Source organism: Lepidochelys olivacea (assembly GCF_965140295.1).
Source record: "Lepidochelys olivacea isolate rLepOli2 genome assembly, chromosome: 10".
NCBI classification, from domain to species: domain Eukaryota; kingdom Metazoa; phylum Chordata; order Testudines; family Cheloniidae; genus Lepidochelys; species Lepidochelys olivacea.
The window spans coordinates 78134852-78147196 of NC_140420.1; the positions used below are offsets into that span (position 1 = coordinate 78134852).

A 12345-nucleotide genomic window follows, 5' to 3' on the forward strand; every position below is an offset into this window, starting at 1 on the left:
AGAAGCCAGATCCTGGGCTCGTATAAACTGGTTCACACTAGCTAAGGATCACGCCCAATGGGTTTGATTTTACATTCCTGGTACAGTCAAAACTCTTTAGGATCTGATCCTTGGGTCTGGTCAAGTTTTTCTCGATGCCAGGCTGAGGGATGGGAGACTAAGAAGTAGAGCAAAGGATGACCATACCCTGCTCTAAGGGATGGGGCTAACGAAAGATGCCTTGTTTAGGCAGGTCGACCCCCTTTGCACCACCGTAGTATCCAAGGAATGCTGACTTGAACCCCTATGTTTATGTTTTAGGAGAGGCCAGGGGGCTTGATGGCAAGTTCAGGCTTAGATAATTCCCCCCCGGATCTGCAGGGTGGGCATCTCTGCTCATGGATCTCCCTGCCTGCTTGGAAAGGAACTGGGGGCTGGTAGTCTCCACAGCACCATTCCACTGCCTGTTTATGGGAGCCTGCTCTGTGGGGTAAGGATCTGTGCAGGCCCAGACTGGCAGGGTGCAGGGCTGACCCGGTTTTGGTGGGTCCCACATCATCCCCCAACATCATTCCCTGGGGACAGTATCACAGCCCAGGCTTTATTTCCTTTTCCCCAGAAGCTGTTGGCACTGGGGAACCCTTCTGTAAGGGGGTGGGTCAAGTGTTCTGGCTCCCTTGGGCTATGCGGACAGGGAGCAGGAGGTTTTGGTGCCAGCAGCCAGATGCTAACCCTCCATGTGGATGGCTGCTGCAGAGCCCCTGGGCTATGTGCAGATCCTGGAAGTTCTGCATAGTTTCGAGGCAGAACCATACGTGGCTCATTTCATGGTATGGAGCAGACTTGTGCCCCTGAACGATTGGAGGGGAAGCTCCACAAAGGGGTCCTTACAGGCATCCTCCTCCCTCTTATTCCCTGAGTTTGAACATATCACTGAGTTTGAAATGTTAAAGAACGAGTGGATCCACAGGGAGCGCACAGGATCAGGACTGGTCCTAAATATAAGCCATGAAAGAGTACGGACTGGAAGGTTGTGGCTCTTATGGCACCCCTTGAACTCCAACATAACCTTGCACATTTGCCTCTTATAGTATAAGCTTGATGATGAAGATGAACTAAAACACGAGTAGTAACAGGGCCGGTAGGTTTCTAGGAGAATAAATTAACAGCTTATGTTTTACACCGAACATTTTTTATTTAAAACCACAGAAATAACAGGAATGGGGGAGTTTTCCCTCTGCAGAGCTAAGTCCGAGGTCGGACACGTACATCCCTGGATGTATTTCCTGACAACATTGCTGCCATCTGATGGGTTAAGTGAGGATCATGCATGTTTTAATATTCTCTTGCAAAAAACCTGTTAGAACTCTGAGATTTCTGTAAAATTAAGCCCTTGGGGCTGACAGATTCTCCTCCCCGTATAAATCCAGAGCGGCTCCAGTGAACCCAGCAGAATTACACCAGTGTAAAACTGCTGTAAGTGAGATTGGAACCAGGCCCCAAGGACCTATGAATGACATCGAAAGGCAGCTCATTCAGGAAACCAGCATGTCTATATTTGTGCACTAGCTGATGTTTCCTGAAGTGGCAGATCACAACAGAGTACAACTTCCTGGCAACCTAAAAAGTTAGGTAGAACAAACGAACAAGAATTATAATACCGCCTCATTTCCATGAAGAGCTTTGCATGTACTGCCATCCTGTATTGCAGCATTTTCAATTGCTATTTAGTGTGATCAAGATGGCACGTGCCTAGTGACCCAACTATCCCAGGTAAATCTCTCTCTAAATACATGCCAAAATACACAATTTCTTAGTATTGGCCTGCTCCAAAGCCCATTAAAATTAATAGGAGCTGTTCCATTGACTTCAGTAGGCGCCGGAAAAGGCCCTATATACAGAACAACTCCGTCACTTTCTCCCCCTCTCTCTATTGGCGTGGCTGCCTTCCCTGCTGTTCCAGTTCAAACAAATGGCAGCTGCAATCCAAGGGTGTGTTCATTGTGAGTTGGATGCATGGAAACAGACTTGTTACCAAGGCTCATATCATCTGTCAGTAAATCTCACACTAAGTTTTTGGAACACCTCCTTCTACGCTCGCTCTGTCTGTAATCAGTTCTGGCCATGGGACTATCTGGTTTCGAGCTCCGTCCCTGCGCATTGCATTTCCTCATTTGAAAAAAAAAAAACAAAACAAAAACCGATGGCCAAATTACAGTTACTTTGATGAACTTCTTTCCTACAAGAAGAGTTGCATTTTGTAACTAACCAGGACCATATTGGGATGGGTTGGGATTCTGCCTTCATATTGCATGCTAATTTAGCATTGCTAAGGAGAGCACAAAGCTTCTGTGATTTATCTTAGACAGAACAAGCCTCTTGTCCCAACAGAGTACGGAGGAAACTCAGCCTGTGTTTAAAGTGTCATTCTCCTGAAATACACTGGAGAATTCTGGGTCGGCCTCCCTGTTGCAGTCACGAGTTTGCTGAAGCGCTGTTTGCAGGGGAGTTGGCTCAGCTGAAGGTAGAGTAAGGAATTCCAAATCTCTGCCTGATCCTGCAGAAGAGACTCAGAAAAGGGTCAGCACTCCAACAGCAGCACAGATGAAACAGTGAGAAGCACGGGGGAAGGATGGATTCGGTTTGTGTGGAAGCCTCATCTTCCATTGCAGTGGCTATTCAAGAGCATGTCCTGAAGCTTGAAAAGAGCTTGTGCCTTCAGTGTTTTGTATTTAGGGGAGCTTTGCTGACCACAGACTCCCCCTCCTGGGTTTCTTTCTTCCAGCTGAAAAACTTATTGGCACCAGATACATTTCCGTTTATTTTTTAAATCATGAGAGTAATTCATCCCCACCATGGTAAGTGGATTTGGAAAATGACAGGGCTCAAGAATGAAAAACTTGTGTTCCTTGTGACTCCCGGGACTTGTGATTCTCCTCCACATGTTGCAGTCACAGCACCTGCAGCAAGCCCATGGCTGTGGAACCTGCTTCCTCCCCCAAATCCTGAGATTTTTGGGGACAATCCTGAGACCCTCAAAAATTCCACTTCCCACAAACCTGAGATTAAGCAGGAATAGTTCTGGGTGGGGTACATTGCTGTAAACTGTGTATGAACTCTTAGGACAAATGAGTGGGTTCTAAACCCACAGTCCTGATTCTGATCCCACAGTGGTGGGAATCAGGAGTGACTTCACTGTGGTGAATGGAAGGCAGCACTTGTGTGTGGGAGATGAGAATCAGGCCTTGTAGCTCCGGAGCAGAGCAGATCTATGTCTGATAAACCCATGCAGCCAGCAGTTGTCTGTGAGCTGCCTGCACACGTATACAGTAGCGTCTGCGTGTCTAAGTGGTGTCTTATGATGATGGAACCTAAGACCAGCCTGGGGAATAAGCGAAAAAGGTACATTAATGTAGCAGCACGGACTAGAGATTGGAAACTGATTTGCCCACCAGTGTTTCGTTAAACACCAAGGCACTGAAACAAAGCAGTCGTGCACAGCCAACATTTGGACATTGATTTTGCTCTTCTACAATCTCTGCCCCTTTGCACATACTTACAACCCCCTTCTTCCCATGTTTTCAATGCCAGGACTCAGACTGACAGGGAGGTTTCCCTAGCGCCAGCTTCCCTAAAGCAGTGTATTGTCTTTGCAGCATATTCCACTGGGAACTGGGGAGGGATAATGCACAACCCGAGCCCCACGGAGGGCCTCCCTTTCCCTATGGGCCAGGGGAGATGTGTGTGCAGTGGGTGCCCTCAGGATGATTCAAGCCCTAGCATCCACTCCAGCAGTGAATTGGAGGTTTGGAAAAGGTGGCTGTGGGGAGGCAAGGATTGGCGGTTAGATGAAGATGGGGCGAGTGAGGGGGACACAGAAAACTTTGCTTGCAACAGCTACAAATGCCCCAACTAAAAGGAACTGTTGCTTTAAACTTCCTTCTTTTCCTGCTAGTCCTTTCCACTCAAGTTAAAATCAGCACGCTGCAGAAGTTAGCCTGCATGTAGGGAATGAGTCAGTGTGAGGAACAACAGAGTGCCGAGAGCTAAGCCCTTGTTCCTGCTGCCCTCGTGTTGCACGGTGCAATTCAGCCTAGCAGTGTTAATACGCAAGTCTCAGAATGCCGAACCCGGCATGACAGCGGGGCCCGGAATTCCACAGGGTACAGCAGTGCAGCCCACAGCTGACAGCATCGTGTGTATGGAAGAAATGGCCAAGCTTCCAGGAGAAAAACTGGGCCTGGAGAAACTGCCTAAGAGCGGCTCTGGGCTGGATTGGGAGTTGTGGCATTGACTACAATGGGAGCAGGAGTAAGGCCAGGAGATTTTCCGGGTTTCCTAGAGTGGGTTAGGAACAGAGCGGAGTCGAACTCCAGCCCACAACAACTTGAGATGTGGGTGATGTTTTTCAGATGCTGTGGTGCAGGGAGCCCCTGGGATCATGGGAATTTAAAAAGGGGCCCAGGGGAGCAGCGGTAAGGAAAATCCCAGCAGTGCAGCTACACCACTGTGCTGAAAGTGCGGAGAGCACCCTGGGGGCTAACAAGGGGTGTGGTGGCAGAGGCAGCCTTCGCTTCTGCCAGCTCCCTCCTGAGGCGTTGGTTCTGGAGTCCATTCTGCCAACCCCCTCCCCGAGCTGGAAGCTGCCTGAGGGGACCCTGCCTGAGTTGTCCTTGCCCTGCAAGGTGAAAGCCTGACCCCAACCTTTCTTCAGAGTTAGTGAACGGCGGGGAGTGTATGTCCCTGGCCAGATTGTGACTCCTGGTAAGAGACGTGCGTGGCAAAGAGGACCTGCCAAACTGAAAGGGATTGTAAGAGCACATGTGGGCCCTACGTCCTGCCAGTGGCCTGAGTGCGAGGGGTGGGGGGCCTAGCACCTCTCCTCAGCAGGCCCTTTGGAATACGTAGCTACTGCTGCCTAGGTCTGAAAAGTGCAACTGAACGTAATCTTCCTTCCCTTTGCTTTTTGTGGTGTCTTTGCAGGGTGTGAAAGAAGAGGTCACGGAGAAACCGAAACGTGCTCCGACCGCAGACAAAGCTGGCTGGATTAAGAAAAGCAGTGGAGGGCTTTTGGGATTATGGAAAGACCGTTACATCCTGTTATGTAAAACGCAGCTACTGATGTATGAAGATGAGGTACGGTTTGCTCAGGCTTTCCGGAATAAGGGCCCTCTCCTGCATGGTGCGGCATGGGATCAGGCCCTTAGTCGACACTGGATGTTTGTCCTTCACCCTTTCCTCCAGTTCATTTAGTCCCATTCAGTTTCTCAAGAAAAATCTTGGAAGGTTAAATGCAATAGAGAGGAGACAGCTGGTGCATTTTAGAATATATTATATATTATAAATATTTTCACCCATAACAAGAAACTGCCAATGTTTTTGCCAAATTTGGAAAAAAAAGAGATTCCGTAAGAAACGGAGCAGATTATCAATTTGGGAGCAGTGGGAAGGAGAGTGGGACATAGATTTTTTTGCTTTTTAAGTTATAAAACTGAGTTGCAACAGGCTGACTTCCCACCTGCTACTCAAGTGAATGACACAGCCTTGCAGCTGTTTGGCAGCCTTCAAATGTCTGGCCTGCAACGTTTCAAGCTCTTCAGGGTTTCACTTACCCATTCATGGGTGTGGAGTGTGTTTGTGAGCATTTGTAATGCTCCTTAAATGCAGACACAAGGCAGATTTTACTTGGCTTTTCCCTTCTATTTGATCAAAAGCAGGACTAAACTGCACTGGAGTAGGACCTGTTCCTTCGGCCTTTCTCCTGAGAACCCTTCTATGCACTTCACTGGGATTACTTGCATGCAAAAAGTTAGAGGGCCTGGCTCTAGTTTAATACTCTTTTCAATCAACCGAGAAGTAAGAGCCAAATTAAATCTTCCTCGCATCTGCATTCAATGAGGATTATAAATGCATGAAAATATGGGGCCCAGTCCCACAGAGACTGCATGCGTGAGTAAAGATTTCCAGGATTGGGCCCCATGATTTCAGTGGGATTTCCTGTGTGAGCAAGATTTTGTGGCATCCAGCCCAGAAGTGTAAGAAAATTGTAAAGCAAAGCATGTAAATAAAGTTTGTGTGTCCTGTGTCAGGGCCACTAGAATGGGGAAATATTTTACCAGTTACATTATTGTGATGATTTGAGGAAGAGCAACCCTGAAAATACTTTTGGTTCTCTCTTCCCCCTCCTCCAAATGTGCTACATGATGGAGAAGGTTTGACACAAATCAGTCAAGCCAAATGCCACTTGGTATGCCCCCCGGCAATCACCATTGCCCCTTTGAGGCCATTTGTTCTGAGCAGAGCCAGTCAGAAAATGGAAATCCCCTTGTGCAAAAAATTACATGTTTTTCAAAGACTGTTCATCCCAAACTGGGACACAAAGTCAGAAATGTGAGATTATTCATGGGAAGGGATTTCCTGAAAAACACCCATTTTGAGAAAACCAAACCCTAATTTTTTGGCTTGCTGGAGGCTGAGTACCTCTGTTTTCTGCCTCCCTCCCAAGTCTGGCTGAGGTCCCCCCAAGAGGCTCTTGGCAGTTTCACTCTCTCCCTGCGGGCAGAAAGGGAAATTGCCAGGAGCCTTCCAGGAGGGCACCTGGGGAGCCACCATTTTAGCTGGGGGGGCCTGATGGAAAAATCAAAAGTTGTTCATCAAAATCAAAATTTTCCCATGCGAAAAGGGCATTTTACACCAGAAATCCACCCTGAAGGGAAATTTCCAGCTAGCTCTGAAACTGCCAGCACCATGAAGTGCTTTTCTGAGCATTTAAATGAGGAGTTGGAATAAAATGCTCACCAGCAGCCAGAAAGTTAGGCACATGTTTATTAGCTTGGGTGTAGGGGGCGTAACTAGGCCTACGGCTGTGTGGCAAGACATGGGACCCAATTCTGCAAATTGCTGAGCCTCTCTTGAGAGCTGCCAAGTACCCCGGACTGCTGTAGACTCCAGCTGAAGTTTCAAGTGCTCAGAGCCACGCAGATTCGGGGCTATAAAGACGACATAGGCTTCTAAACGGGAACATCTTTGAAAACTAGATATATGGAGGTTTTTATCTTCACAGAAGGAAATGAGGCATTTTAAAGTAAGATTAATCTCCACAGACATTCAGGGAAGGAAAACCCCTAGTTCTTTAAAGAGGTATTTTATTTTCTCAACAGGGAAAAAAGGACATTTATAACAACCAGGCACAATATTTTCTGGTAGTGTGTCGGTTGTGGTAACATCCTGTAGTAAATTGCATCTGTGACCTTGGTTAGCAGGCTCGTCCCACTGTTGGAAATACAGGGCCATGGTAATATCTATAGGCTGCTAAAGTGGCACATACTGAAGAAGTGTATCTTAGGAGTAGAAATTCTATGAAGTTATGTGGTAGTGTAATAAGACAGCATATGCTTGTGCAGATTTGCTGCCGGGCTACTGAAGGAAATGGCTGTTTTTAGTGAGGCACTTATAAAAAGGTCCCCATCCCTGTAATATGTGAGCCACTCGCACTGCATGTCTTTGTCTCTGCAGCAACCCAGCAAGGTAGGGAAGTGGTATTATCTCCATTTTACAGAGAGAGAACCGAGTCCCAGAGAAATGAAAATGATTTGCTCGAGGTCATACAAAAAGTCTGTGGCACAGGGGGAACTGAAACTGCATCTTCTGCTTCCTGGTGCCCAATCTGAACCCCAGATCCCAGGGCCATCCTACATTCCTTTCCGGTATCTCTCGTTGCAGGCCTAAAGAGGAATACAGCTTCCCTTGCTCTTTTGAGAATCAAATAGTTTTAAATGGAATTGCTTGTGCTTTTGAAAGGTTGGGGTTATTAGCCCTAGGAAGTGAAGGCCTCTCCTTAGCCTGTGCAACATGATAGTACATGATTCCTTCCTAATGTGTCCCAAGCCTGACCCGAAGGGGTGAGATGGGAGGTGAGCTTCAAAGGCCTCTCTGCTGAGAGAGGGAAGGGAAGGGTTTTAGGATAGGCATGGCTGTCTATGAAGCAGTAGACCAGGCCCCACCAGTTCACTGGATTTCAACCAGTGACCAAGAGGCAAAAGGCAACACATCCTTTTACCAGCCTTCCAACCCTTCATGAATCAGTAGAAGGCCAGGTTTTCTAATGCTGACCCCTGACAGTTGCTTCATTTGTAGGTCTAAATGCCATGCTTGTTTTTCTGAGTGCACAAGTGTGCAAGCTGCACATGGAAACATTTGTGTGTACAAAGTTTGTGCATACACAATTGGAGGCAAAGCTAAGAGCAGCTGAAAATCTAGCTACGTCATATTGCATCACTGAAAAATATAGCATAAGACTAGCACAAATACTGTGTTAGCATCGTTTGTGGTTATCTTCTATAATTTGTCTTAGATTGAGATTTGGCAGTTAGGACTTGCCAGTCCCTTCTGAAACATGTTCATCATTTCTTAGCCAGGCTTAGGGTTGTTTTAAAGGGTAGCTGTCTGCCCAAGGCAAACTGTAATTGGCTATCAGATTAGCCATGAGCGTATGGTTGGTGAAAATCTCTGGTACCTTTAATATGCTTCAAACTTCCTTCAGTTGATGTGGTATGAAGTTAGGTGTATTTCCTGTATCCCATTTTGGCTTCACCTACATTACCCACAGCCTAATCTCCACATGAACTCAGACTGTGCTACCCGAGATACATTTATAGTATATATGTTGTACATATAACAACAGTAACTTTGGCTGCTCGCATACCCAAACTAATACATACAAGAACATGTATTACATCACATTCTCAGGGAGCTGCTCAGCTACTACAATGATAAACACGGTATAAAGCATATATAGAATAGAATAGAGTTGTTAAGAAATAATGATTCTGACTGTCTTCAAGAGAAATGTAGATCCTGGCCAGAATGAAAATGAAACTCTGAGAATTACAAAGGATATCTGAAGAAAATAGACTCCTGTACAGACGGAGGTTAAACATAAACCTTGGTGCAGTCCCAGTACAAATTAGACAGTATCACTCACTCTTGAAATTACCTCTGATCCTTTTTTGTGCAAAGTAACAGAACTAATTTAAAAAGTTGGTTCGTTATGTTATTAAATGTATATCATTTAAGGCATCAAGGAACATAATCTAGCGTGTAAAGAACAGGACTGGAGGTCAGGGCAGCTGGATTCTATCTCTGGTTCTGTAGTAGACTTCCTGTGTGACCCTGGTCAAGTGCTCACCACCTCTGCCTGCATTTCCCCATTTGTAAAGTGGAGATAATGCATTCCCTACTTCAAGGCTTAATTAATTAAATTACTTGGAGATCCTCAGAAACAGAAATTATTATTACAGCCAATCTAGACATATACTCAGTGGATAGCCACAACTAGTACATTGGGGGCTGGACAAAAATTTTCAATCAAAACTTTTTTTTTAAATGGAAAAATGGCATTTTCAGCTTGATGAAAAATATTATGCCCATGACAACTTTCATAGAAAATTCTTGATGATTATGTTGGAAAATCATAAAACCAAATCCCACCCCTCCCCCCCACACACACATTTTGTCATTTTTACAGTTTTTGGCAGTTTTCAGTCAAAGATTCTTGACTGCCAAACACAACAAAATTTCAGTTTTGGGTTTTTCAACAAACATTCGAAATTTTTGGGTGCGCGGGGCAGGGAGGGACCTTCAGTTTTTCACTCAGCTGTACCCATATGATTTTTAAACACACAGTGCTTTGAGTACACGTATTAATGTGTTAAAAAGTGTCCCAGTGTGAACAACTTTCTGCCTCAGGCCCCCAGTCCAGCAAAGCACTTAAAGTTACATCTGTGCTTAAGCTACCTGAGTAATCAATGAGTTTATTTTCATGCTTCAGGTTACACACATGCTTAATTGCTTTCTTGCATCAGGGTTTTAAGTGTCTCATTAATGCCCCTAACCCTAGCCAGTGCAAAAGTGATTTAAAAATCATCCTCTAACACATGTCAAGAGAAAGGAGGATGGAATAAAATTTACCGTCCTGCTGTCACCTCTCAACAGTTACGTGTAGCGCTCCTGAACCAGTAACTGAACAGTATTTGAAATGCCATGGGACATCCCCAAACAGCTGTGCTACAATATAAAGGGAAACACTTGATTGCAGATTAAGGCAGCTGCTGAATTAAACTTTTGAATCTTAGCATGACAGAAAATGGTTTTTGTAACTCTCCTGTGACACGAGAGAAAACCAGAACCCAAGCAGGTGTGGGACAGACTGAAGAGTCCCATTTATAAGAGCAGGTCTCCAGAACTCAGAGGTGGCCTTAAAGTTACAGAAACATGCTGGCCGATCCTGAAAGATGCTATGTGTATATCGCTGCCACAAGATCCTAGGGACATGCTGGCACTCAGCGCCTCTCAGAGTCAGGCCCTTCAATTCTGTATTTCTGCTGTGGACGTTAGATAGGTTGGATCTCCTTGTGACCTGGCTGGGCACAGAAAAAAGGCCAGCCCCTTGCCATTGGTAAACTGTCACATTTACACACACAAGTCACATTAAGACATAGTCCAAGCCTAGAATCTTCCTTGGCCTCTTATATAGGGTTTCCTTCTTCATATTGGTCCAGGCTACCCTTTTCTCCCCCTCACTAGAGGGGGTAATTTACTTGGGAAACTCCGATTTCTGAAATCCCCTCTCCCCTATGAGGGCATGGCCTAGAAATCAGGCCTGTGCCCTAGGATATGGCCTGTGCACAGAGAGTTAGCCCTTCTGCAGTTCTCTGTGTCCCCCATCGGTACCGCACCGGAGGCGGACGTGTCCTCACTTATTCCCTGGCTGTGCCTAAGCCCCAACTCCTCCCCCCAGGGAACTAGTGAAGGTTAAATGCTGCAGTGACCAGCATATTTCCAGAGCTTTGGAGTGGGGGTGATGTCCATTGTAGAGCTTCTGGTCCCTCACCTGCCATGCCTTCCACTCCCCCAAAACCAACTATTCTTAGACAGGAGAAGGGCTTCTCTGGAATCTGGGGGAGGGTGCCTGTCAAACCCTCCAGGCAGGAAAGAAGGGGTGGAGAGATGAGGAGGATTACATGGCCCTTAGAGACATGCTGAGAGCACAGCTGCTGGCATGGAGTATTGCCCACAAGCTTTTTGAGCGAACCTCCCCACAAAGCTCTGCCAATCCACCTTAGTCCTCATCCCCAACAGACTTGCACAGAGAGGCGGCTAACTGGGTGGCAATTTTATGATGTGGGCAGCTCTCCTCTAACAACCCAGCTGAGTTCACCCAGCCTATAGGCACATGTGTTTGACCTCACTCTCCTCTGTCATTTGCTGGCTTGGAGGGATTATTAAATGTTCTATTTCCATCCCCTTTACATGTTTGTAATTATATGGCAAGGAAAGGCAGCATGAGCCCTGTGTCAGAATGCCTGCCATCTACATAGAGGGCTTGATCCAATGCTTAATTTGTGCCAGGGCTGAGTCCCGGCATGGCACCTCTAGGCGTGGCAGTTCAAATCCCCAGCACCTCTGGGCTTGCTGCATCAATTATGAATGTACAAAAAATTGCTTGAGCCCTGGCACCAATTTCATTACAAATTAAGCAGTGACTTGGTCCTGCATTTTTGGAGTGAGTTGGTTTCAGTGTGAGCAGGAGCAGGTTCACGCTGCACATCAGACGCTGATGCAAATGCTCCCAGTTCTCCCCTCACACTCACCTCCTCTGTTTAAAATGGAAATAAATGCTACTTTCATTACAAAAAATCCAAACCTAAGTTAGGTCCAGACACCTTCGCGTTGCTCGCACCCTGCTCTGCATCCTAGCACGGCAGCTGGGGCCTCCTCTGCAAATATAATGCAATGAAAGAAATTGCAACACAGCCAGAGCTGGCCCCTGTGACTTAAATGTCAGGTGGTAAACCAAGGAAATTCCCCTCAGCTCACTTCCTTGTGACTCTTCCCTGCCTCTAACTGTTCAGTAACTTCCTGGCTAGGACATGCAGCCCACAGCCTACACTCCTCCTTTGCACTATTTCCCTGGTGTTTGTTAATCATAGCTAGAGGCTGGTCTGAGCCACTAAACATTGGGCTGAGACCAGACCTCACAATTTGGGGGTGCTCACAGCTGGAGTTTTAGTGTGCGACGGAGACGGGCCTGAGTCACGATGTTTGGATTTGGATCCCCACCTTCCATAAAGTCCATGGGAGTTGGCGACCAAGTCCCAGTCAGAGCCCACGTCTTCGCGGAACACCCCTTGGTTCACATCTCAGAGACCTCGGTGTTGCTGCTTCTCTCTCTCCTTCTGTGAGCGTCCCTCCTGCAGAGGCTGCTGTTCTCCACTTATGTGGCTTCAGGATTTGCTACACTAATGTGAGAGATTGATATGTCTGAACACTGAGCTGATCATGAACTCTTCTGGGCAGGGACCCCCC

General features: G+C 46.6%; 1 protein-coding gene across 1 annotated transcript in view; it reads left to right on the forward strand.

Moving 5' to 3' along the window:
- The window catches only part of PLEKHO2 (pleckstrin homology domain containing O2), a 41433-nt gene that overhangs the window by 5455 nt on the left and 23633 nt on the right, over positions 1-12345 (forward strand). Inside the window, exon 2 of the mRNA XM_084640467.1 lies at positions 4963-5115. Within this exon, the coding sequence (XP_084496593.1) occupies positions 4963-5115 (153 nt within the window). The remainder of the gene's footprint in view (positions 1-4962; positions 5116-12345) is intronic.